Here is a 23,530-nt window from a genome sequence, read left to right on the forward strand (position 1 = left end):
AGCTGCAGGCGGAAGTGAAACCTCGATCTGTGTGTGAGCTGAACTCGTAACAGCGTCTTTTCAGAATAGTCTCTGTTGTGACTAATCTGTGGAGCTCCATCAGTCCGGGACTGTGGTTTCTGGGTCCAGCTCATGTGTCTTTGAATGCACCATGAAGCCGCAGCTTACCAGGACTAAGAGGCACTCCCCCGCCACACAAGCGGCCGGAGATGAGGCTGCTCTGTCCCTGGAAGAGGAGCTGGTCGCGGCCATACACGCAGCTTTCGAGGTGGCCGTGCAGATCGCAGTCAGCGAAGTGAAGAAGCTGGTGGGTCAGGCGACGGGCGACACGTACGAGGACGTGCGGCGGGAGAACGAGTCCCTCAGGCGGAGGCTGCAGAGGGCTGAAGCCATGTTGGAGCCCGCGTGCGTCCTGGAGAGAAGTGGGGTCTCTCTCCCGTCGACCGACCACCCGTCTCCGGCTAAATTCAGACCTGCAGCGGTCTGTGTGCACAGCTGTAGAGGGATCCCAGGTGAGGCTCCCCCTGCCTGTCACAGCTGTGCACAGCAACCGGCGAGCAGACGTGAGGAGAAGATATCCGCTGATGTGAGAATGCAGCTCTTCGGTCATGCAGCTTCAGAGCCAGAGGAAGAACTTAGTAATGCATGTACCAGTGGTATGTATATATAGTTTAAAAACTTTCTTCATAGTGGGTTTACTTGCAACAAGACACTCAAAATTAGGTATTCAAGTAAATCATGTAAAGGTACCTCAATGGGTGAACATGGGTGAATAATAATAATAAACTTTTTGTAGCAACTTTAAAATCACTGTTACAAGGTGCTTTGCAAGTTGAATGCAAACAATTAGATGCAATTTATAGATAATAGAGCACAGGGAGAGAAATAAAGCAAATATTAAAAATGAGAAGAGAGGAAAAAAAACAAGATAAAACGTAAAATTGTAAATATACAACTAGGTGAAAGAACAACAACACAGGAAGGTTCCAAACCTCACAGGTGCCAGATAGTATTTATTCTTTTTGCCTTGTAACTGTTTCTGGGATATGACTCATGCTTGATTATTTCCCCAAAATGCGACAATTGTAATTGCATCAACATTTCCCATTTGGCTACACTGATATCCTGTGTTTTTGTTTTTACAGAAGTCACACAAACAATTTCCTTTGTAAGTGTGGTGAAGGCAGAAAGCGTCAAGCAGCCCTGTCAGGAGACGACTGCTCACCATGTGGCTCCACTCTCCAGCAGTGATGCAATGTCCCCTTTAGAGCAGATTACAGTAAAGCAGGAGAAGCATGAAGAGGAGGAGGATAGAGATAGTTTAGATTGCTGTTTAGACTCGATCAAAGTGGAGGATTTTAGCCTGGAGTCTGAGTGGGAACAAGAAGTGCTGGATCCTCCGAGCCAAGACCTGAAACCCCAGCTGTCCTGCACCACGACTCAGGGTAAGAGTGAACTCAGCGAGGGCCTGGAACAATCACACAATGCCTGTCTACAGCAACAAAACCCATCAGTGATTCAGTAATTCATCAAACTGTAAGTAGTTTGCTTGAAACCGCCTTTGGACAAAAGGTCACCACAATGATACACATGATAAGACTGTTCGGTTCTGACTGGCACTCAGTAGAGCATATACTGTTCCTCTGCCAAGGACCAACAGCTTCCTAAGATTCAATCAAGCTGCATCCAACTTCACACACATTGATATCAGGTTCTTTTATGTGCCAATTCTTTTCATCAAGATCCACTTATTATTCTCTGGGAACCCATATCGCAACCATCCACTAAGTTTGGTGATCTGTTTATTAGTTTTTGTGTAATCCTGCTTACAAACAAATAAACAGAAACCACCCGACTGGGGTAAAAATATAAGTTCCATGGTGGAAGTTTATCAGTAACCCAGCTTCAACAGCTCATCTCAATAATAAGAAAACCTTTCATGGAAGATAGAGATTTTGTTTGAGACCTCACATGGCTGAAAATCTCTGGTTCTAGACTATCGCTGTTGTGCATATGGTGAATTTGTCTAAATACCCATTAAGGAGTTTCTACTCATAGACTATGTAGTTCTTGTTTTTTTTATATTGCATCATATATACATATTTGTGCTGTTCATATATTGCATGCGTTACATTCAGGTCCTGGTGCCAATGTCTGGCATCTGGACTTCCCCTATGGCTTCTAGATAACAATGTTTTTTCACCATTTTTTAATCCTGTCAGACCACCAAATCATTACAATGGCCACTATGCTCACCTAGAAATTAGCTGTGTATGCTTTGTTTTTTTACAGCTCATCCTCCAAACAGTGCCCCAGGCCTTCCCCCGCCCACAGATCTTCCCTCCCTCTCTTCTGAGTTTCCCATCTTCCAGCTGGAAGAACCGTCTCCGACCCCAGAGCTTAGTCCACAGACTAATGGGGTCCACGTGAGGAGCAGCCACACCATCGGCAACATGTACTCCTGCAAGCTCTGCGGCCAAACCTTCCATCTGCCCAGCTTGCTGCGGCGGCACTCTGGCCAGTGCCAGCAGAAGCACCAGCAGCGTTGTCCGCCGCCCACAGCTGGAAGGAAGAGGAGCCGACTGCAGCTTTACCCTCCGGGCTGCAGCCCCTTCCGCTGCACAGAGTGCAACCGAGAGTTCAACCGCCTGGAGAACCTCAAGACCCACCTCCGCATTCACACAGGAGAGAGACCATTCACATGCTCCGTGTGCTCCAAGTGCTTTCGTCACTCTGGTGCATTAACCAGGCACTTCCGTATCCACACCGGAGAGAAGCCGTACATCTGCGGACAGTGTGGGAAGACGTTCAGAAACTGCGGGGGACTTAAATTCCACCAGCGTGCACACAACAAGCAGCTACAGTGAAGAGGGACTCAATGGGATTAAGGACTTCAGGACTCACCTATTTGTGTGTGATACAAACGGCTCATTTTTCTTGTGTGCAATCATTTTATGTTTTAAAAATCTATTTTCACAGGTTCCCGACACCGACTGCAATCCTCTGGGTGGACTTGATGTATCTCTTATACACATAGTAGCCTATAGGAGCATTGAGAATTTAAAGCTATAATATAAACAGACAAAAATGTTACTATCATATATTAAAAAAATGAGCAAAATGCAAACAGTCCCAATCTTTCATTAAGCCTATCAACATGTCAGATGGCCGATCCTTACAGGGTCTCTCCTGTTCTGTCCCACTTTTTCTGTCAATTCTCCCCTTGGACATTACAGCTATTTAACGGCTCTTTCCCAGAAAGCAGCTTCACAGCAAATTATTATTGATCCGCTTTCATTTCAGTGGTAATGTCCTGTGATTTAGTGACCTCTTGGTAGAAAAGGACAAAGTCTCTTATTCGGCTATTTAGCTGCGTACTGTCCACATTAATGATTTATAGATATGTGGAAGCTTTTAATGCATTTGGAAACGTGAAGGACAATATGATTATTAAATTAAATCACTGAGTCAGTATTTTTCTTTTTTTGCGGCCAATCTAGTTTTTTCCAATCATTTATTTATGTGCATGATTTAGACAAACAAGTGTCTAATTAGACAGAAAATTGGCCGGAGAGCGAACAAAGGATGTATCTTTTGTTGTATTGCACCACTGTAGATATATGACAGTGGAAGCCTTAAGGCTGATGTTTAATTTTAACATTTGATTTAGTTAGATGTGAATTTAACCATATTTTCTAAAGTCACTGACACTGGATCAACCTGTCTGCAGAATCACAGTCCACCTCAAGTTGTCAGTTGCGCCATGTGTACCAAGAGTCAGATATTCTTATATGTATTCATTTGCTTTTATCTAATGTCGTATTGTTATTGTTCCTACCTTTAAGTACTGTGTTTACATGATGTCTGGTTGTTGCTTTTATCAGTGTGAATGCATTTTTTCATTTAGGCCTTTCATGTAGATCCTGGGTCTGCTTCATCAGTCACAACATTTTGTAAACCCTGTTTTACAAAAAGTTATTAGTTTAAACGCCAACAGTATTTCTAAAAACTTAGTTTTGAAAAGAACTAGTATGAGTATGAAAACATGATCTGCCATTTCAGAGGACATCTCATGAAGCAGACAACATACCCAGGACAAGTTCAGATTACCTATAAAGACCATATCATACATAGGCTATTCAAGTCTAGAATGTATTTGACACCCCATTAGTCTCATTACTAATAAACAACTGATCCATGCAAAAATATTTCTTCAACACCAAATGAAAAACTGTGTGACAGGAAATTCACAATGTTTTGGCTAAATATGGTGCAGTTGTAGCTAACAAGACACCACGTCAGTTATAGACATGGCTCAAGAAATCTTCACATAACCAATTTGATGTACAGTGGGAAGCAAAATATTAAGTCAACTGCTTACAGCTTAATTTAATCATCCTTGTGTCCCAGTGGATAGTCACGTCCCATCAAACCCATCAAAATTTGTTGTGGAAATAAGGAAATAGAGGGTGTGTGTGTAATGGTATGCAGAGAGAGGAAGACACAGTCATGCTGAGTTAGTGAGGCATGTGACAATATACACAGCATTTTATTATGCAGAGGGAGACTGCATTCAAATAAGCCACGGCCTTGAATTTAAATAAATTGTATTACAGAAAGGTCAAATCCAATTGTCAAACCGCAGCTCATCAGGCTTCCGTAGTAGCAATGGCTGCTAATGCATCTGGTCATTAGTGGTTGCTATGGCAACCAAAGGTTCACGAAATACTGAAATACTGATGAAAATGATAAAAGATAGAAAAATACACAAGTAACAGTGAAGACAATAGAGACATGTTTTGAATTCTATACGTTCCCTCTTTCTCTGAAGTGAAGCGACACACACTCCACCTCTCCTTACTAAGAGAAGCGCTCTGTCAGTTCTTCTTGTGTCAGTTCTTCCTGCGGATACGGCCGACGTACACCACCCTGTGCTCCTCCTGTTCGAGAGTTTTACAATGACTAACCATTCATTGCTTATCTAGGTGAAACAACGTTAAGGGTAATCATTTACTGTAAGTTTCTTTATCCTCATCATTTGGATGACACCAAACAAGCAGTATTAAGGCATTGTTTTTATTTAAATTGTATCTATTTTGGCTGCATCATCTGGTGCTCTGGGTACTATGGACAGAAATGCGTTTGTGTGGTTAAGCAACTTTTTTTATGGGATCTCAAATTACGTGACGGTGATAGTTTATAGATCTCTATTGTTTACAACAACACACGTGGTGTCCACAGCTGCTGCACCCAAACGACTCTACATAGAGAGCGGTGTACCCTAAATAATCTTACCCCCATTACATATGTTTGTATTGTACAAATAGTTTGAGATGTGAACTCAATAGATTCATTGATTGAACCAAACCGATTCAAATGATGCACAAAGATCTGACATGATATTTTGTAACTGACCCAACATCAAAGGATCAAAGCCAGTCACATATTGGTCACTCTTGTTGGAGAGCATACACACGTTCAAGATACAGCATCTACAAGCATTGGATTGATATTCGTCATTGAAACTTCATTTCACTGCGTGTGCTGACTCCTCCAAGATGAATCGTGTATGTGATACGGTCCCCAGGAAACATCAAGGTGAGTAAATTCAGGCTAAAACCTGCTTTCACCAATGTTAATGATCAGATCAAATGGCCAGTGTTTCAGTTTGTAGTTCAAACCCGACAAACTGATGAGAGCGACTATCTAATTTGCAGGTGAACCCTGTGAGGAGGTTGGCAGTGCGAGAGGAAGGCAAAGGAGAGACAGAGATGATGAAGAGGGAAAACCAGAAAAGAGGAAGAGACGACGTGTGTTTGAGTCGAATAAACACGACTTAGCGTCGAATTCTGATGTGAGTCGAATAAGCAGGAAGAGAATATTGTCTCCTGATGGTCGAAAAGTGAGAGAGAAAAAGAAGAGGGTTGTGGAGAAGAAGACCCCGGACGCCTCAGGAGACAACCCAAGAGGTGAGTAGGAAGTGATTAATAGATTAATGAGTCACATTAGGTCACATGTTTTTAATGTTGCTCACAACTGTCGTTAAACCAAATATTTGTGTCGTGTAGTTGAATTTGAGGCCAAATACTCGGAGCTGGATCCGCTCGGTGCAGGAGGCTGTGGAACAGTGTTTGCTGGCTTCCGCAAAGAAGATAATGTTCCGGTAAGTAATACACAGTTGTACACACAGAGACACACATACACACACATACACACACAGATATACACACAAAGACACGTAACACACAATAGGGCTAGAAAGTGGTAACCAAACATGTGTTGTTGTCTTGTAGGTGGCGATCAAGCACATACCGCATGAAAATCTTTTATGCAAACCAGTGGTAAGTGACCAACACCGACTACTCCACTGTGGCTTTCACCTCACTCACTTTCTGAATGTATTATGGATGAACTGTTGCTTTTGTTGTGACCCTTCAGTGCCTGAATGGAAAGATGCTCCCAACAGAGGTGGCCATAATGATGAAACTAACAGCAAAGAAAAATGACTCTGTGGGGAAGTCAGCACCAGTAGCATTACTGGACTGGTATGACCTGGGCCATGAGTTGATCGTGGTGATGGAGAGACCTGTCCCTGCCGTTGACCTGTCCACATATATAAAGCGCAAAAAAGGCTGCCTACGGGAGTCTAAGGCCAAGGTAAGCTGCTGCAGGATCCTATTCACTGTTCATGAGCTGGTCAACAGGTTGATCTGTGTAACTCCCTTTCTCTCTCTCTATAATCCCCTCTGACTGACATTATAACTCATTACATTTCCACATGGAGGAAAGTTCATATTGAGACACTTCTACCATTGTTGCCTGTCACAGGACTGAACGGCAGTTTACACTCCTGGTAGTTAAAGTAGTGTCACCTCTTCAGTTTCAAGTATATAAGATGCAGTGGAAACATGCAGCCACACCCAGGACCAAGACCTTATAGTTGTTTCAAGATCATATTCGTGGAATCTCCAGGTTATGGAAACAGTTCTCTGGAGTCACAGCCATGAAAAATGTCAAACTGCTGTCCCTCTCTGTCTCACAGACTATAATGAAGCAGCTGGTCGATGCAGCCATTGGGCTGGAGCAGAACAGAGTCTTTCACCGGGACATCAAACCTGAAAATATCCTGATTGAGACTGGCCAAAGTGTCCCACGGGTTCGCCTCATTGATTTTGGGCTGAGCTGTCTCGTGAAGTTAGGCTCATTTTACACTGTATTCTATGGTAAGATGCCTGGTTTCTACTCTGATTACTAATCTGTGACTTTAACATGAACACAAAGCTTCTCCTCCTCATCATCCTCACTGTCTCATAATCATGTCTTTGTATTCCAGGCACTGAAAAGTACGCCCCTCCAGAGTATTGCAGCTCTTCTGTCTACAGGGCTGGTCCCAGCACAGTGTGGCAGCTTGGCACAGTCCTGTATGAGATGCTCCACAAAAAGGGATTCAAGACCAAACGCTTCCTCAGCAAAAAACTGCAAATTAGCAGCGAACTACGCAAAAGTAAGAAAACCACTCATGTACTCAAACCTGTCAGCAAACACCCATCACACATTTCAATGGTCATCTTCATCTTCCCTCTCTCTTTTTCACTCTAGACCTCAAGGATTTCCTCCAGCTGTGTCTGGAGGAGGACCCTAAGCTGCGTCCCACCCTGACAGAGCTGAAGCTTCACCCGTGGCTGAACTAAACACTGCCCCCTAACCCTGATGAAACACCTGATCTCAGCAGTGGCGTGAATGTATATACTGTATATATTTAATCGATGTGCTGTAATAGACTGCTCAGAAAACCCCTAATAAGGCCTTGTGACACTGACTTCCTGCCAAAAGCTGAGATATGGTTTGCACTTACATCTAAATGCACAGTATGCACTTTGTTTTTCCTTTTTGATCATTAAAGAATAATTTTAACATGTGGTTTGATATCGTATGTTTTCTTGAGCATATTTCTGGTTTGGATCAGAATGGGGGCCTTTAAGCTGGGGCCTCCAAAGGTATTAACATCCACCCTTAGTGATTCTTCAGTAGTCAGCACTCATTTCAGATCTTAATGAGGATTAATTGAATTTTAGTCTACTTCAATCAGTTTCTGAAATTGAGTCGATACCCACTGAAAATGAATTCAGATATTCTTTCTAAATCACTGAGGCACTAAGACTACAACTGATGCTGTTGTATAAAGTACTGACTTGATTCTAACAAAACTTTAATATTATTCTATTAAGAGATCTGTATGAATACTTCTCATCCTTACAGTTTTTCTCAATTGCTAAGTCACAATTGATGAAACTGGATCCACTTGATCTTCATCATCATCTTCATCACAGCAGATAATTTTTCTTAACAATGGGTTCACAGTTTTTATATGGCTCTCACATTTTCCCAAACCGTTAACACAGAGAGACCCAAAGCTCTTTTGATTTAAATGTGTTAAACAAATGGAATCGAAGTTACCTGTATTTATGATGCATAATCAGTAGTAATGACGTACGAATCTCTAAAATGACTTATGTTATCAATTTAATTTAATTAAATTTTGTATTTATTAATTTCTCCAGCCGAAGATCATCCTGCTCTGTGATCGACTACCAAAGAGTCATTCGCCCGTTTGTATCGCCTTCTCTGCGATCAACGCTTCTGCCTGGACGAAAGGCGGAAGCGGACGTTTCCGGAACTACACGAAGCTAATAACAAAGCTAACAGCGACAAGAAGTCCTGCAGTTTCAAAGAGAACTAAATAATAATAATAATAGTTTCTCCGCAGTCAACCCGGCACCGCCGTGAACCTTATCGCTCTGACCGGCAGGTGCTCATGCCGGAGTCCAGGCTGCTGTCATGTTGACCGGGCCGGGTCAGGCTCTTACTTCCTCCGGGCTGACGATGGTGTCGGTGGGACTCGCTAGTATCGCCTGAGCTCCTCCAGGCTGCTGCCTCACAAGCTGGATGTGGTTGGACTCTCAGCTCAGGGTTAGTAGTCTCCCTCGGGCCCAGCAGCTGAGGTTAGATCAGTTTATCCACAGTGTCCGGTTGTCAGCTGGTCTAGTTAACTCCGCTGTTACTGACAGCACCTCGCAGGCCACAGCAGCTGATCTATTGAGATGTGGCCGTTCACGGTCACGATGAATAGTTTGATTCCGCACGTTGTTACAATAGTAGGGGATGTAAACAATGACACACGCACATTGAGCTATGAGCACATGCACAGAAAGTACTGCTTAGATTGCATTAAGTATGGATGCACTTTGAAAAGGTCTGTGTGGAATCTAGACCCTGAATAACAAGCTGCTCCAATGATGCGTTCAGGGTCACCCACACTTTGTCTTTAAAGATAGCCTTCTCACAATTTCTCTTGATGACACAGACTACTCTTGTCATTGTATATCAAAGATTATCAGAGAACTAAAGCTGTAACTTGTATGAGGAACCCTCTGACCTGGTGCATCATACAACGTTTACATTAAAGGTTCATTGTGTAGGATTTAATGACATATTGTGGTGAGGTTTCATGTTGCACCCCTCACCTCACCCCTCCAAGCATGAACCTATGGTAGCCTTCAATTATTATTGAAAACTGAAAATTTGAATGGTGGCCTCCCTAGAGAGGACACGCTCCCAACGTAAATATAAAGGGCTCATTTTAGGGTAATAAAAACAACAGTTCATACATTCGGGTGATTTCACACTGATGAAACCTCAATATAATAATTTTATATTTCATTTCTGCCAATAGATCCATTCCATCTTTGTGCCTTCTGCAGTATTGTATGTGTATGGATCACGCCTTTCCGGTCTGGTCTTTCTGGAACAGAACAGAATATACTGCAGAGTAGAAGTATCTCACTGTCAATTAACCAGACACTACTATTTATTGTGTTTAACTCTTCACAGAATGACAATGCACAGTAGCGGAACATCCCAGGACCCTTCACAGGGTACAGGCGAACGGGGAGAGCTGGTTCACACCCTGTCCAAAGAGTCTCCAGACGCCTCTGAGTTGGGGAGTCCTCGGTGTATACCACACTTTGACCTCCACAACATGGTGGTTTCCTATAAGAGAATCACTCTGTTTTTAGAACCAGTTGCAGAAGCAATGGATCTGGGCCGCTTCTTGCTCGGGTGTGTATGTGTTTGTTTGCAGCCTGTTTGAGCACCATGTGATTTAATTGCTTGTGTAATGAAGAAGTCATGTTGAAATTGGGAGTATTCAATATTGTCAGCTTTGTTTTCTTATGTCTTTGTTTCCTCATCTCTCAGATGGAAGATACCGGTGTGCTCTCTGCTCGTGTGTTTATTTCTTAATGTCTTCTTCTGCACTGTTAATGAAGGTAAGATGAGGCAAAACGAGTTATAAGGAGTTAATATTGACACAACATTTGTGTGGTGCTTTAAAACACACTTAAATTTATTAATATACTGTTTTGTCTGCCTCCCTGGTGTCAGCGGGCTGGTTCTCAGTGGCTGTGGCATTAGTGTTGGCGCCTGCTGCCTTGGGTTACCGGCAGGACAGGTGTGGGGGCAGAGCCTCTGAAGCTGAGCTCCAGAAGAAGAGCTATTACACTGTGCACCGCAGAGACCTGCAGACAGTGCATCTCACCAAACAGGAGGCCATGCTGGAAGTAAAAGACCTGTAAGACAGATTCTACACAGTTAATCATTATTGATTCACCTGCTGATGATTTTCTCAATTAACTGATTCATATTCCTTGAAAATCAGTAGTTCTGTGGCTTGTTTAACTGAGAAAATGAGAAATATTCGGGAAAAAATATTTGGAGTAAGCGCTGTCCATTGTACCCTATGTTGTCATGACATGTGCATGTTCGGGTTAAAGTGAATCTTTCGTCCTTGTAATCTTTGTGTACTGGGTGTTTTCTGTCTTCGCCAGATTGAAGCATTTAGACGACATGTTGTCCTCTGCCTGTCAGTCAGCAGAAGCTATTGAAAAGGTCCTGCATTGGGATAATCACACCAAATCCTCAAGGTCTGCATCAGCATACACAAGCAGACACACACACACGCACACACATTCACACGCACACAAGCTCAGGAGGTAACAAGGGCCATCCACTGAGCAGAGGGTCGGTGGTTTGACCCCCAGCTCATTCAGTCTGCATTCCGAAGTTTCCCTGGGCCAGATACTGACCCTCAAATTGCCCCTGACAGTTGATTTGGTGTGAGATACAAAAAGTGCTGCATACAGTATGAATCTGTGTGTGAATGGGTCAAAGCGATTTGACTGTGAAGCACTTTGAGTAGTTGATTAGATTAGAAAAAGCATCTAAATCCAGTACACAAATGGACAGTGTCACCTGTAGTTGAGTTAGTTGATCACTGATTAGTTTAACGACAGTAATTAACAAGTAGATAATCTTTATTTTCTGTGTTGATTAATTTGCCCAGTTTACTGTATTAACACCAGCCAATACTGGAAAGAAAGGGAAAGGAAATATGCAATTTACAATTAGTAAAAAAAATGTATAATTTCAATTTATAAAAAATATTTGATGGCATAATCAAATAGACACATGCAGTAATAATTATGAGTATTAATAATAGTAAGATAATGTTACTTAATATACAGTAATATTAGTGGATTATTTATGTAAGATACATCATGTAAACAGCTGTGAAATACGCTGACCCAGGTCAGTTGTTAAGTCATTATAGCATTAAATGTAATGTAGTGGCTGATCAGTCACTCACCTGGTTGGATGACTGTGACCTGACATTTGTATTATCTGCTTTCAGGTTCTATGGAGTGATGTTAATAGTGGTGTGTCTCCTCTACCTTGTTCCTGTGGGCTGGGTGCTGGCTGTGCTCAACAGCACCATCTTCCTGTGCAACAGAGACTTCTACAGAGGTCAGTTGATCCTGGCTGAAAGAAGCACTAACTGTTGCCTTTTTTCACATAGGAAATCCTGACAGTGTCCAGAGAATCAAATGTAGACATTGCCTGGGATTTCACACATTCAGCACACAAAAGGAGATAGTCGGCAGCATTCACACTTAATGGAAGTGTTCCACTGGGTTAAGCGAGAGCGGTGCCTGGGTGGAACATGAGGGGGTTGGGTACAAACACCATCAACTCACTTGCTTGCTATGAATTTGACAGACAATGCTCTATTCGGCTCAATCAGCCGTCCTCTGGGTATTTCTGAAACGGTGCATGTGTAAAAGCAGAATTATTCAAGAAAGAAAAAAATTAAAGGGTTGTTTCTCCTGTGCTTCCAGTTTTGTTGGACCTCAGAAAGTTCTTCCACGTTGGCCAGAGTAAGGCTTCAGAGGGTTTGTCTGAGGAACAGGAACAAGGAAATCTACTGGACAGGACCCCCACACCGACTAGTCTGGAGGTGAGAGGAAGGAGAAAAGTGTATGAAGGGTTAAATACGGATTTCCTCACTGGTTGTGATTTACATTAAAAACAACCATGACTGTAAGCTTCTTATCCAGTTTATCCCATGCTCTCAATGTATTTATCCAGTAATGTAACACAAATCCGTGCATGGATTTTCCCCATCCATCAAGCCACTCCTTTCTGTTGTGATTTTATGTTCCAGCAATGGCGGGAGGACAGGCTCGAAATGAATAAAATGTTCTATATTTGATAGAATCCTCCTGTTTAACTGAACAGCTCAGATGCTCAGTCAGAGCTGACCAATGTCCTAAGTGCTGATCCTGGGACTGTTTGTGGTACACTCTGCAGTATTTATGTGCTTGCGTGTGTGTTTGATGACAGGACCTGTCTCCTGGCAGTGTAGAGGAGGCTGAGGAAGCAGAACCTGATGATGAATTCAAAGATGCCATTGAGGTAAATACTTCTCTAAATCAATATGTCCACATTGCAATCACTTGTTTACTGGTGGCCTTATTCTTAAGAATAACAGATCTGATGTGGGAATTTCAGAATATTAGGGCAACTGATATTTTTTGTTTAATGATCATCCAAAAAGAATGTTGTATTAATAAGGTAAAAGACTCATATGTGTCTTTGATTTCTTGGAAAAGAATTCAATGAAAAAATGTATGCCAATGTTATCCGACTAGAGCCAGCAGCTGGTTAGCTTATCTTAGCATAAAGACTGGAAAGAACTAGCCTGGCTTGAATAAACACATCATATTATGTTTGTATAATATCTGTCAAAAACACAGTTTTTCTGATTACAGGCAGGTCTATTTTTTGTGTACTTATTTTATTCCATTCAACAAATTAGATAAGGGGATTTATTCATGAATATTAAAGGTGCTGGTTGTTATATTTTGTCTGACAGGCGTTTTTTCCCATTTCCTGTCTTTTGCTTAGCTAGGCTAACAGTCTCCTGGCGCTAGCTTCACATTTAGTGAACGGACATGAGCGTGGTGATGATCTTTTTCTCTAATTCTCGAAAAGAAAAGCATATTTGAACTCTTCATGAAAATGTGTCCGTTCTGCTAAACACCTGTAGTCTGTATTTCCCACTATTTATAATATAAAGAAGAAAAGAAATTGTTTCTTCCTCCTATAAAATTGTTCCTTCCTCCTCCTTTTTTTCTTTTTTGTATCTGCCTCCCTCTGAAATCAGGAACATTTGATTTCCCTGCAGGTGAGTGTCGCTCTCCACTGTTTAGAGGGAGGCCTGTGATCCTCCACTCAGTAACCTGTCGAACAACTCGCCACATGTTGTTCATGTGGCGTCCACTTGCTTGAGGGGATTAAGTTCTTGCTTTACTCTATTGAAGGGTTCGGTTTGTTCCTTTTGTAATCGCACTGAATATCTGCGTTTGTGAGTAACATTGTTCTCATTTGTTGTTCTGCATCGTGATCAGGAAACCCCTTTGGTCTTAGTGGTAAGTGGATTACCCCAGTGCCTCCATCCATCCTTCCCACCACGCCTTCATCTGTTTGCCCATTATTGTCATCTGTCTCCAATAGTCCCATCATACATGCGCCTTCATTTCTAGTCTGCATGTCTGGCATTATTCATGAGTAAAATAAAATAAAATAATTTGTGATGTATATTTGTAAAGGGAAATCTTGTACCTATTTTAGAACATTATTCTATTGTTTAGAAAATAAAATAATTATTCATAAGTATGCAGTGTCATAACTACATCTCTGACGTTTATAACAAACCAAACTGTTTAAAAAGCGGTGAAAATTGAGCAAGTTATGGTTATTTAAAAAGTACATACCACTACAACACAATGTTATGTGTGAGCGATCCGCCTGTGGCAAGATGGCCGCCATGTGCAGACGTTTAACTCCATTAGTCAAGACATCTAGCCTTTATATATATATATATATATATGTTCCAAGCCACCACCCTCAAGAAAGTTTGGTAAAAGACCAGGTCTTTTGTTGAACATCTATTGTCTTGTCTTTGATCTGCCTGATTTATTTACCAAACATCTTTTTTTGTAAAACTTGTTGAAGTGCTCAAAGTTTCTTCCAGTTTTGCCGGACTGCCTGCTCTGTTTCCCGGCCAGGTTTCCACACCAACTGTGATGATTGTTGCTTATACAGAACATAACTCCCCCCCCCCCCCCCCCCCCCTTTCTCTCTCGCTCAGGAGGATGACGAAGGGCCTCACGGGGCCCCAGAGTACGACACCATCTCTGAAAATGGCCTCTTGAGCCGCAACGAGCCAATTCGTAGCAAGGTGTCCAAACTGACAGAGAAGCTGCGTAAACGCTACCCCACCAGCAGCACAGGTCAGTCCGCTCCCACTCATCCACAGGCTTCATTATACTTGGTGCCAATTTGGAAGACTGCTTTATGTTATATTAAAGTTGGTGGTAAGTTAAGTTAATGTTGCTGCTGCTACGTCAGTTTCGCACCTTGAAAACCAGGAACAGCTGTGTAACCATCATATTTAAGCTCTGTCAGAAAACAGTAATCTTCAGTTGTACCTCCGCGTCATCGGGTGTTTTGGCCTTTTAATTGAAATAACGCAAAAGCTGAACCCGAGGGTACGCTGAGGCTAAAGGGAAATCTGACTGGCTCCTGGCTTGTATGGCAGGTCTATGTATTAGTACTATGTACTAGATTTCACTGTACTCCTTTCTACTTGTTTTTCTTTGTCTCCAAAGGCAACTGTTCGAGTTGCAACGCTGTCTTCTCCGTGCTGAAGAAAAGGGTGAGTCTGAATACTTGTGACCAGAATCTGGGATATATTTAGGAATCACATGAACATCGGGATTGATTTTGTCTCGACTTTTCTTCAACACGTTCTTGTCTTTTGTTGCAGAGGAACTGCAGTAACTGTGGCAACAGCTTCTGTTCCCGATGCTGCTCTTTTAAAGTGCTGAGAGCTTGCATGGGGGCAACCGGTAAGGAGTGACAAATAAAAGATACTGGATCATTCAACAACATTTTATTTTTACACTGATTCCGATTGGCTCATGTGTGTTCTGACTGATGATTTGATTCTCTTACTGTTTCTTCTCCAGCTCCAGAGGCACAGAGAGAGACAGTGTTTGTCTGTGCTCCTTGTAATTCCTCTCTCATCAAGTTACAGTGACATGACATCAGTTTATCTCCCGGTGGCCAGTGGAAGGTCCTTCACGAATCACTGTAGCCCTCACACACACCTTGGTGTTCATGTTAAGACACCTAATGTCTGTTAAGATACCTCCTATGTTGGTCCTGCCTTTTCCAGTCAAATCCCTCCCAAGCTACTTATCATTATAGGACTTCTACTGTAACATGTTACAAATTTCCTGTGACAACTCTCCTTGAAGAACTGGACCTTATGAATAAATGGGAGTCAAGACAGGAAATAATAGTATAAACAAAAATCCAGGGCCGTGCTTTTCCCCTCGCTAGGCCGAAGGAAGTATGAAGCATGCAAGGTGTAGGCCCGGATTGTACTGGTGGTGTTAAGTGATAGTGGGAGTTTGACTGGATGTCGGTGGTTATGTTTTTACATACCTTTTCTTGCCACAAATTTAAATCCACTTGAATGTTGATATCTTTAGCCCAATTGGATGTTCAACTGTAACATCCTGCCGAGATAACTTCTCTGTACGAACAAGACTAAGCTACCACTGGAAAACCATGTGTTATTTTTTAGAATGGTGAGGAATATGATGTTGTTAGCTGGGCACTGCAGAAAACAGAGTTCTGTTTATTTGGATGAACAAAATATGAAGCTCTACGTTCGGCTTTACATGCCGGCAATTCAAAACCCTTTTTCCTCAAAGACTTGTTTGTTGTCCCGCAGTCCACATCGACCTGTGGCTGGTCAGCAGCTCTGTGTGATTATGTCTGGGCTTGTCCAACTATTCCAGGCCAGTGATTTTGGTTGACTTCATGTTTTTAATAATTGCATTTGCTCCTGCTGCAACCCGCACTGCAGTATGATAGACGGCCGTATTCTACTTATTATGAACAAATTGCTTTATTCTTCACCCTGATTGTTGTTTATTCCTGTGTAGACATGTCAAACTGGTTTCTTTTTGGAGCATAGAGACCACCTCGAAAACTGTATCCCTGCCGCTAGAGCTTCTCCTTTTAACCGTATCAAAGTCAATCCAACTGGATTCAATTCATCTGAACAGACTGAGAAACCAACTGAAACCAGCATCAGAGCCTCACACTCTTGCAAGCGAGACTTAAAAGAATCCATGTGGGGCGTTGTAGCCCAAAAGCTTGGTCTTTGATGGCAAACCGGCGAAACGATGACAAAGCTGTTTTAACGACGATTCAGACAAGGATGATTGTAATTGTGTGCTTTGCTTTTATTGAAATCATATAAGCTGTTACTGTAAATTTTTCTTCTATATCTAATATATTTAAGTTAAAAGTCCACAAATGGGAAATTATTATTTGACCCAATGATGAATTCTGTATATATTGGCCCATATTTTATTGTTAAAACAAGCCATTATTGAAATAAACTCGATGATTTCATTAACTTAAAGTCCCAGTGGTAAGTGTTTTTTATTTGAAAGCAACTGAGTAACAGAAAAACCTTTTTTGTTTAAGTAGCAAGGTTTATCTGAGGAAATGTCTAAGTTTGGACATCACTAACATTTTTAGATTTAAAAAAAAAAAGAGAAAAAACATATTTGATACTGCCGTAAGCTGTATAAAAAGTACCAGTTGTGTCGAAATTAACCAACACAGGATTCCATATAGATCATAAGAGAAGGATTTCAAAATCACACATTTACCTCTGCCAATGAGGCTATGTTTACCTCCGTGGTCGTTTGTTGATATCTAGGAGTTTGTGCAATGTGGTGCAGATCCAAATCAAAATCTGGATCTAGAGAATTAAAATGTGGTTTTCTAAAGGGAACTGTTGGGCCTTGGCTGAGATATACCCTCTATTGTATATGAGTGAGGATTCAAAGAAAATTATGAATATACAAGAAAGCCAATTAAATATCTTGCCCACACAAATAATAATTATATGATTATAACAGAGCAATGTTAATCAGAACACCTTTATCAAAAAGGTTAAAAGAGTCATGTGAGAAAGTAGAGCAGCTATAGTAACATGACTTTATAATGAATTGAACGATTCGCTCCTGGGACACCTCTTCACCCAGTGGAGGTGGTGGGACCACGCAGGACACCATCACAGCACTGCTGCTCCTTCAGCGACTGATCTACCGTGAAGTGTCTGAAGTGGACGTCCCTTCCTGCAGCCGTTAGACAAGCAGCTCCACGCCCAGTCGACCACATGCACCAATTCTGGGGATCCACTATAAACTCACTCAGGTTCAAATTAATCTAACTGTACAATGCTCATTTCAATCTGTGCAATTCGATCACTAATTTGCAATATGCAATTAAAGTGTATATATTCTGTTCACAATATATGCAAATATTCAGTTTGCGCCGTCTACATTATTTTTGTATCTATTTATATTTAGCTTTTACTTGTGTTTATATTGCATATTAACTTATTTATTGCTGTCCTCTCTGCTGATGCAACACAGCAAATGGTTCTCAAAATTGTCAGTTTCTCCACAGTCCTCTGAAATAGCAAAACTGCAATGTATGACAAAATAACACTAGTATTAATGACACATGTGGACAGTAATAAAGCAAATTCAATTTCATTTTATGAAAACAATTGACAGTAACAGATGAACCAGGTAGGAGAAACACAAGGTTCATAGCTTGACTCTGCACACAACGTCCAGCACACAAACAATAGAAAGTGACTACTTGTGGATCTGTTTGAGGAGGACTCACTGATGACATGAGGTAATTCTGAAGTAGCCCTCGTGCACTAACACAGGACAAGAGAGCGTCACAAACATTTAGATCAGGCAATGCACCGGACCTAAACCTGCAATTGTAGGTTAGCCCCGCCCCTCTAACCCCTCCTCTCCTCTTATCCCCGCCCCGCTCCTCTTGTCCCACTAAAACGGTTTGAGCGCACGCAGGGACTCGTCCCCACGGCCGCGGATGGCAACATGGCGACAGAGGTAAGGCTGGTTGATGTTAAGGCTTAAATCCCCCCCCCCCTCCATGTTCCCACCATCTGCAGGAACCTCACCTCCATGATGCCGCTATGAGTAATAATTAAAAAACATGGGTGCGGGTGCATGTGAGCGGAGAGACGAGGTGACACTGGGATTCAGCTCACTTCAGTCAGTGTCCTACATTATCCTGCGCGGTCAGCCGAGGATCCGTCGGTTTTTCTCCCGTAGCGTGTTTGATAGAGAAGATATGTTATTGTTATACAGAGAATAAACCTTTAACATGTCAGTGATATGTCAAGGGCAGCGGAGCAGCGGGTCCCCACAGGGATGTTAAGAGCAAAATGTGTTTGGTGAAAGCAGATCTGGGCTTTTTTGTCTGCTGAGACGCCCCGTTAATCCATGTGTTGACTACACACACGCACACACACACACACACACACACACACACACACACACACACACACACACACACCCGCACACAGAGGGAGGAATAGCGTTCAGCACCATGGACAGAAGCCACTCACTGCTCTCCTTCTGTGCTACAGTTAATGCCGGATTTACAAGAGAGGTTGATAATAAAAACGATAATAATAATAATAATACAGTTGTAAGTTAGTGTCAGTCTGCCTCATTCTGTTCCTCATCATCGATCTGTTGTGAGCTGTAGTTTAGATGTTGAACCGTCTCCTGTGAGCTGTGCTTCTCTGTTCGAGCAGGGAAAGACAAGAGGGGGAGAATATGTGTGTGTGTGTGTGTGTGTTGTGTGTGTTGTGTGTGTGTGTGTGTGTGTGTGTGTGTGTAGGAGATAGTGTGTCCAGTGCTGGGCTCTGCTCCAACACACAACAAGGCAGAAATAAGTGCAGACACTGAGCCACGGGGAGATTGATCACATCTCCTCTATCATCCTGCACCGACAAATCAGCCTCTGTTTGTACACATTGACAGTGAACAGGTGCACACAGGGGTGTCGCCCTCTGTCTCTCTGGGGACTCATTACAGAGATACTGTTTTAACCCCTACTGTTTTGTGTGTGTGTGTGTGTGTGTATTCAGTTCCACAACCTGCAGGAGCTGAGGCACAGTGCGTCTCTGGCCAACAAGGTCTTCATCCAGAGAGACTACAGCGAAGGAACCACCTGCAAGTTTCAGACCAAGTTCCCGTCGGAGCTGGAGAGCAGGGTGAGGAGACTTTAAAACATGCTTAAAACTGTTAAACATGCTCCTGTGTTGGATTTATGTAGTTAAACATACATGCATTTGGATTCAGTATGTACATATATGTATATGGATGTGAGTGTGTGTGTGTGTCTTTCTATCAAAGGCATTTATATATATATAAATTATTATTATTATGAATTATTTATATTAAGAAAAACATATAAATACAACATTAAAACCAAATTCCCGACAGATGACAGGGGCAAAACAATACAGTACAATACAACCGGCCTACAGGATCATTACAGAAGGAGAACAAGATGAGCCAAAGTCACTTGTTCAAGTAAAGTGAGTTAGTGGCATCAATGCAAATGAAAAAACAAGAATCATTCTTTAACAAATCTCTCTCTGTGGTGGACGACGTATCAGAGATATTGTTGAGAAAGAAAAAGGGGATTTTGTGTAGAAAGTTATAATAATGAGAGAATAAAGGAGTAATATGAGAATAAATGAGTAATATTATGAGAATTATATGAATGATTGGAAATTCCTATGTCGCCATTAGTAATAGGCTGCTATTATTAATCGTTATTACAATAATATTAACAATTAATTGATCATTTTAGTTGATTTTCAAAATAAAAGATAGTTCCACCTTATCATTAGCAAGGTTTCTTTGTAAACTGAAACTTCCCATGAATATTTTGAGATATTTTATTGGTAAAAAAAAGATCAATAAATTGAGGAAATAAATGGCAGATCTTCATCAGCAGTCCAAATTCACAGCTACAGTTCCTAAGACTGTCATTAATGAGAAAAACCCATACTTCCTCTCCACATTTCACTTGACTCATCGCTCTCCTCGTGACTCTGTCCTTCGTGCGTCTCCAGATCGAGCGGACGCTGTTTGAGGACACTGTGAAGACTCTGAATAACTACTACACAGAGGCGGAGAAGATCGGAGGACAGTCGTACCTGGAGGGGTGTCTGGCCTGCGCTACAGCGTATATCATCTTCCTCTGCATGGAGACACGTTACGAGAAGGTCAGGCTGGTTCTCTCAAAGGCAGCTGGATTTTCATGTTCAAGTTCAGCGTTGAACGTGTTGTGGGTTTTTTCTTCTTCTGTCTGTGTGTCAGGTGTTGAAGAAGATCGCCAAGTACATCCAGGAGCAGAATGAGAAGATCTACGCTCCCAGAGGTCTGCTCATCACTGATCCCATAGAGAGGGGGATGCGTGTTGTATCCTTACTCAGTGCTTTTTAAATGAATAAATCAATGCTTGTGTTTGCATCTCTCCTGAGGAGAAGAGAGAGGCAATTAAATCTTACGGTCCCTTAGCACAGGTAATACAATTTCAGAGACAAAATACATAATATGGAAATAAGATTTGATAATATTCTCATGAAGCATAACAAGTTTTATCAGTATCTCAATTTAGAGAAATATCAACAATTCCCACAACCGTAACTTGAAGTGTTTTAAAGTCTAATATAATGTACTCTGATACTACCTGTTCTTTCATATGTAGTTTATAAACCTTAAGCATATAAAAGCATTTTTGCAAATAGTATGAAGTACTTGTACTGTGTAATTTAGGAGTAATCCGAGGCCTAAGTACCTGTTCAAAGACAAACTACAAACTATTTGTCAAATGTTGACGTGGCATTCAAATGATTTCTTCTATAAGCAGAAATATTTTCTTCTTCACCTACTTGTACCTTATGCTAAATCCTACTACTATTTTTATTTAATTTATGTCATCTTTATGATATGGTTTTATTTAAAGGTGACAAATTGCGCAGCATTTTCAAACAAGAATGAAAACTCCGTCTTAGCATTTTATTTTGATCACAGACTGTTTTAAGAGAAGTTCTTGCGATATCTACTTTAAATTAACTGAACATTATGTACGAGAAAAAACAGAGTTATAGATCATGTATCGCCATTCAGCCAAAACAAAGAGATGTACATTTTGGTCCTAATGGCCCAGGCCTAAAGACTGCTGGTGTGTTCTAATACTCCTTAGTGCCTTATTGGTCCCTAACTACTTTCACCAGATAGAGATTTCCATCTATGAAGACCGGGGCTCCAGCGGCTCCAGCTCAGGGAGCAGCTCAGTGTCCGGCAGCACTGCTCGATGACTGGCCTCGTCCTAAGCACCATGTCCCCCTGATCACTCACCACCGGAGAAGTCAGGACCCTGACACCACTCCTGTCCCAATACTTAACACGTATCATCCCTCAGATATGTTCACACAAAGGATTCACTAGCTTTTTGTCTCTCTTTGGCAAATGACCTGACATCACGTGCTTAAATTGTTCCGAGCTCTTTCCACAGTGAATGCACTTCAGTCGTTTATTGCAAACTGACTTGCTGCAGTGTCTCGATGGAAAAAAAAATCTTCGCAATACTTTGTGTGATTGTACCATTAACGTCCTTCCTGATCTGTCTGGTGGGAGATGAAAAGGATGGACGGAAGTAAGGAAGCGAAGAGAGGATGTGTTAGTGTTGAGACGGGAGTGACGACCACAGGCCTCATCGAAACCTCATACCTCATACCTCAGCCACCGCAGCTGCACCGCACAGTCCAGATCAGCCTCAGCGGCGCCCTGACCGACTGGGAAACTGGACTGATCCCATCACCGTCCACCACCACACACTTGCTTCTGAAGACATTACCTGTCGCTCTGACTGTGTTTCTGGATTGTGGCAAATGTGAAAAGGATGTGCAAGCATTTGAGCAGGGCATCACAACGTTTCACTGTGCAACAGAACTCTTCCTCCATCAACTCTGCTGTAACTCATACTGTCTGGTAGCAGATGAATGTCACTCAGCACATCCATGTACAACTGTAGCAGATCTTCCATATCTCCCACATGAAAGTAACTAGACACAAATGCACCAATCCAAGTGGTAACCTCTTGGGTTCAATGAGCGAGAACGCTTCCTAAATTTGAATTATGCAAAGACGTAGTGTGCATTATTAGAAGTGGACCAAGTATGGGTCAGAAAGTCTTCCTGAATCTTACCTGTAGTGTTTTGAAGTACATCAAGCTTCCAAAGAACAATAACTGCCAAACAGAAAAAAATACAGACTTACAAATGTGAATGTGTCCTTTATTTTGGTGACATTGTGCGAGGACTGACTTTCTTGTCGCTTGTTGTTTGATACACAGCAAAGAGGTGAATATGACTGGTGTCTGATAAATACTCTTTCATCACCGCTGCACAGAGCTCTTCTTTCTTTATCGCCACCCTGTAAGTAAACATGAGAGGCCACCTGACAGGATACAGGTAGATGGGCCGGTAAGTCTTCACAGATACTGAACATGCACAGGAGCAGGTCTCCAGGACTGGAGCTGCTAAATGGAATGCAGCCAATTTGATCGTTGTACTTATCAGCAGGTTTTTATCAGAAATGAAAACACAACAAACATCACTAATGTTACTAGAAAAAAAGACCAGCTGTGGCTCAGGATGTAGAGTGGATGGTCCATTAAATGGAGCGTCGGAGGTTCAATCCCAGTCTGTGTGCCAGAGGTTCCTTGGGCAAGATAATAGCTGATGGCTCTGCGTGATTGTTGTGTGGTAAAGTGCTTAATATGCACTGTAGAACTACAATAGAGCTGAACAAATACAAACTTGAGCAGTGTTTTAAAAATGTTTTAACATGAATATATATTACCACAGTATTATGAAATGTGCTGAATGTGCAAATGGTACAAATAACCCTCAGAAATTGTACCACCATTTCAAAGTACAGAATAATTATAACATCTTATTACATGCACTAAAGCATCAGAACATCTCACAAATCTGATGTTACGACGAGCTTGTTTTCATGCATGCTTAACTGGCTATGACAGAGCACTTTCAGCTGAGTAATGAGTTGATATCGACCCCGTCTTCAGTCTTCAATTGGAAAGTGCCGAGACGACAGCGTGCACCCAGGAA

At 41.9% G+C, this 23,530-nt stretch overlaps 4 protein-coding genes across 6 annotated transcripts; all 4 read left to right on the forward strand.

Annotated features, from left to right (window-relative positions):
• The first annotated feature begins 26 nt into the window (after positions 1 to 26).
• si:ch211-284e13.5 (uncharacterized protein LOC793850 homolog) lies at positions 27 to 3,495 on the forward strand. The gene is made up of 3 exons (XM_062387419.1): positions 27 to 656; positions 1,146 to 1,445; positions 2,293 to 3,495. The coding sequence occupies exons 1-3, from the start codon at positions 152 to 154 to the stop codon at positions 2,865 to 2,867; spliced, it is 1,380 nt and encodes a 459-aa protein (XP_062243403.1). The 5' UTR covers positions 27 to 151; the 3' UTR covers positions 2,868 to 3,495.
• Positions 3,496 to 5,558: 2,063 nt separating this feature from the next.
• LOC133953401 (serine/threonine-protein kinase pim-2-like) lies at positions 5,559 to 7,868 on the forward strand. Its single transcript, XM_062387311.1, has 8 exons — positions 5,559 to 5,598; positions 5,718 to 5,969; positions 6,069 to 6,163; positions 6,294 to 6,341; positions 6,439 to 6,657; positions 7,043 to 7,223; positions 7,334 to 7,504; positions 7,600 to 7,868. The coding sequence occupies exons 1-8, from the start codon at positions 5,559 to 5,561 to the stop codon at positions 7,689 to 7,691; spliced, it is 1,098 nt and encodes a 365-aa protein (XP_062243295.1). The 3' UTR covers positions 7,692 to 7,868.
• A 770-nt stretch (positions 7,869 to 8,638) lies between these two features.
• zfyve27 (zinc finger, FYVE domain containing 27) lies at positions 8,639 to 16,900 on the forward strand. Of its 3 annotated transcripts, XM_062387987.1 has the most exons (14): positions 8,639 to 8,970; positions 9,892 to 10,119; positions 10,258 to 10,328; positions 10,444 to 10,630; positions 10,887 to 10,982; positions 11,750 to 11,862; positions 12,234 to 12,352; positions 12,739 to 12,810; positions 13,562 to 13,582; positions 13,806 to 13,826; positions 14,549 to 14,690; positions 15,069 to 15,115; positions 15,227 to 15,308; positions 15,429 to 16,900. In XM_062387987.1, the coding sequence occupies exons 2-14, from the start codon at positions 9,893 to 9,895 to the stop codon at positions 15,497 to 15,499; spliced, it is 1,269 nt and encodes a 422-aa protein (XP_062243971.1). In that variant the 5' UTR covers positions 8,639 to 8,970; position 9,892; the 3' UTR covers positions 15,500 to 16,900. The 3 variants fall into 3 exon arrangements, with proteins under 3 accessions (XP_062243971.1, XP_062243972.1, XP_062243973.1); XM_062387988.1 differs by lacking the exon at positions 13,562 to 13,582; XM_062387989.1 differs by lacking the exons at positions 13,562 to 13,582; positions 13,806 to 13,826 and having other exon boundaries at positions 8,640 to 8,970.
• A 1,417-nt stretch (positions 16,901 to 18,317) lies between these two features.
• golga7ba (golgin A7 family, member Ba) lies at positions 18,318 to 22,685 on the forward strand. Its single transcript, XM_062388617.1, has 5 exons — positions 18,318 to 18,419; positions 19,469 to 19,594; positions 20,465 to 20,617; positions 20,712 to 20,813; positions 21,632 to 22,685. The coding sequence occupies exons 1-5, from the start codon at positions 18,408 to 18,410 to the stop codon at positions 21,713 to 21,715; spliced, it is 477 nt and encodes a 158-aa protein (XP_062244601.1). The 5' UTR covers positions 18,318 to 18,407; the 3' UTR covers positions 21,716 to 22,685.
• The last annotated feature ends 845 nt before the right edge of the window (positions 22,686 to 23,530 follow it).

This window comes from Platichthys flesus, chromosome 5, assembly GCF_949316205.1.
Source record: "Platichthys flesus chromosome 5, fPlaFle2.1, whole genome shotgun sequence".
Taxonomy (NCBI): Eukaryota; Metazoa; Chordata; class Actinopteri; order Pleuronectiformes; family Pleuronectidae; genus Platichthys; species Platichthys flesus.